General features: G+C 60.3%; 1 protein-coding gene across 2 annotated transcripts in view; it reads left to right on the top strand.

Moving 5' to 3' along the window:
- Positions 1–613, top strand: part of CUNH16orf90 (chromosome unknown C16orf90 homolog) — a 3,620-nt gene extending 3,007 nt beyond the window's left edge. For both annotated transcript variants that reach the window (XM_030884409.2, XM_004705829.1), the window contains exon 3: positions 456–613. In XM_030884409.2, the coding sequence (XP_030740269.1) occupies positions 456–613 (158 nt within the window). The remainder of the gene's footprint in view (positions 1–455) is intronic.
- The last annotated feature ends 1,866 nt before the right edge of the window (positions 614–2,479 follow it).

Genomic DNA, 2,479 nt, shown 5'->3' with positions numbered 1-2,479 from the left:
ATGGATCTTTCTCTGTCCCCGAGTCTCTTGGGCATCTGGTAGTAACCAGGAAGTGATCCCATGCCCCTGCCTGCCCTCCACCACCCTGGTCTAGAGCTGGAAGTCCCCCAGGACACACAAGCCCATGGTCCACGGAGGGAGTGCAGGACTGGCAGGGGCTGAGAGCCAGCAGGGGTGAGGGTGGGTGAGGAAAAGGGAGGTGCTGTGCGACTAGGGCCCTGGGTTCCTGCCCAGCTCGGCCTCGTGGGCCTTGTGCCTCAGTTTCCCCATTTGTAAAACGAGGGCTTCTGGTGACTCGGAGTCCTGTTGGCACCATCCACGTCCCTCTTCGTCCTACCCCACTCCCCCTTCTCTTTAAGGAGGAAGAGCCAGCCCTCCCCTTCCAGTCCTGAAGGCCTGCCAGCCTCTCCTGGGTCCCTCCCTCTGAGTGACTCCTCTCTCTCTCCTTTCCTCAGCCTCCAGCTCTGACACGGACCAAGCCAAGGGTGTCCCCTCCCAGCCCAGTGCCCCTGAGGGCTTGGGGCCCAGACCCAAGAGGTCTTGGGGAGCCTTGAAGGAGTCCACCTGTCCCTTGTGCAAGAAAACCCGCTCGGGGGCCTTGGAGAAGTCCTAAGGAACAGGAACGCAGGGCCAGTTCTCTCAGCTGTGGTACAGGAGAGGGCAGCATGGCAAGGCCCCCTCCCCAAACCTTAGACAGCCCAGCCCCAGAGCTGGGTGTCCTGAGGCCCACGAGGGAGGAGGCGGGCGGAGGCCCCTCAGGAGGGACAGAAAGAAGCGCAGGCCTGGGCTGACAGCCTGCTCAAACGCAAATCAGCAACTGGGGCCTGGGAGGCTGGGCCCTGTGGAGAACTGGGATACCTAGAGGCCGGGGAGTCACAGGTCTAAGTCAATAAAAGCCACGACCAGTGTCTCTCTGTCCTGTCTGACATCAGGCCCACTCACTAGACCAACAACCCCTTAGCTTCTGCTTCCTGAGAGCCAGGCTCGGCATATGATCTGGGGAGGGGTCTTTGCCACTCCCGGCTTTTGGCTGAGAGAGGGGACAAGGTTGGGAGTTGGGGCCAGATCCAGGGCAGCGGGGGCAAGTGGAGTATGGGACTCTAGGAAGACTGCTTGGAGGAGGTTCTGAGCTTGGCTCTACAAGGGCAGCAGGCTTTCAGCCCCAGGCATGGGGCATGGCGGGCCTTGAAGAGGGGCCGAGGACGAAGGAAGGAGCCAGGCTTGGGGAGCAAAGTCATTTCCAAGGCCAGCACAGCCCTGCTCCTTGCCACCTGGGGGGCCCGGGCTCTCCCGGGTGACATAAGGGGAGGGGCTGTGCTGTTCTTGCAGGATGGTGAGCAGACCTCAGCCTGCTCCCACTTGAAGACAGGAGCATCTCTTCCCCCAGTCCTGACAACCAGTGATGTCTCAGTCATTACCCAGTGTCCTTCGGGTGGGGGTAGTCCAATGCTGGACACACCGGGGGCCTCCACCTGAGGGACTCCCACAGAGCTGGATGGACTGGGAAGCCCAGTGACCCATCTGGCCAACTTTTTGCCCTAGACCACGTGACGGCATTGAGGCTACCACTGGACATAGGACAGCTGGGTTCCAGGCCCCCTCCCTTCCCCCTGCTTCGCCCTTGGGCATTTCAGTGGGACAGGTGATCCTGGGGACTCCCGTCCTTGGCTGTGGCCCCCAGAAGGAATGAGTGTGCAGGTGTATGCCAAATACAGAGGACGGCTGGGGCAGGGACTGGTGTACGTGTGCCGGGCAGGGCTGCCTGGTTGGTCTATCAGATGAGTGCCATGGGGTGACAGAAAGGGCAGCTGCTGTCTTTTCCTCCTAGGACACACCTGCAGGTGGACCTGAAGGGCCACTACTCCAGGGAGACGTGAGGGAGAAGCTGCCTGAGGAACTGAAAGTCAAGGACTGGGGGTGGGGACTGCTGCCTGCAAGCTGAGCCAGACGGGGTGGCCTGCCAGAAGCTGGCTCATGGAGAAGACACGGGTGTGGGCTGGAGCAGAATGGTCTGTGAGGACCCTTGGGGTCCGATGGAGTGAGACCCAGACTGCCTCAGAGCCCGCATCTCGGAATACCACATCTGGGTGGTCTGGGATGAGCCCTATGCCCCTGTGTTCTGGCCAGCTGAGAACCTGCTCCACTTGCCTGGAGGCTGACTCTGGGTCTGACTTTGACCAGTAGGATGTGGTGGCAATGACACCGTACCTGTACTGGAGCTAGAATAGACCAGAATCTTTAGGCATCTGCCCTGGGGGGAGGGAGGAAGGGGCAGGAGTCAGTGGTCAGACTGTCCAGAGACCACCAGAATGTGGGAAGCTAACCCTGTCCCAAGGGAGGTCATGGTCACAGATAGCACCCTTCACCTTATAATTGGTCTTCAGGTCCACACCCCTTGCCCCAGTTACACAGTCATGAGCAGACACAGGTGGCAGCTTAAGGCCTACGTGAGGTTTGGGAGCATTTGCACACACCCAAG

The sequence above is a fragment of the Echinops telfairi genome, unplaced genomic scaffold (assembly GCF_000313985.2).
Source record: "Echinops telfairi isolate 266 unplaced genomic scaffold, ASM31398v2 ScPeMD7_5;HRSCAF=22, whole genome shotgun sequence".
In the NCBI taxonomy this organism is placed as follows: domain Eukaryota; kingdom Metazoa; phylum Chordata; class Mammalia; order Afrosoricida; family Tenrecidae; genus Echinops; species Echinops telfairi.
Note: the sequence above shows the minus strand (reverse complement) of the source record. Positions and strands in the feature narration are given on the sequence as shown.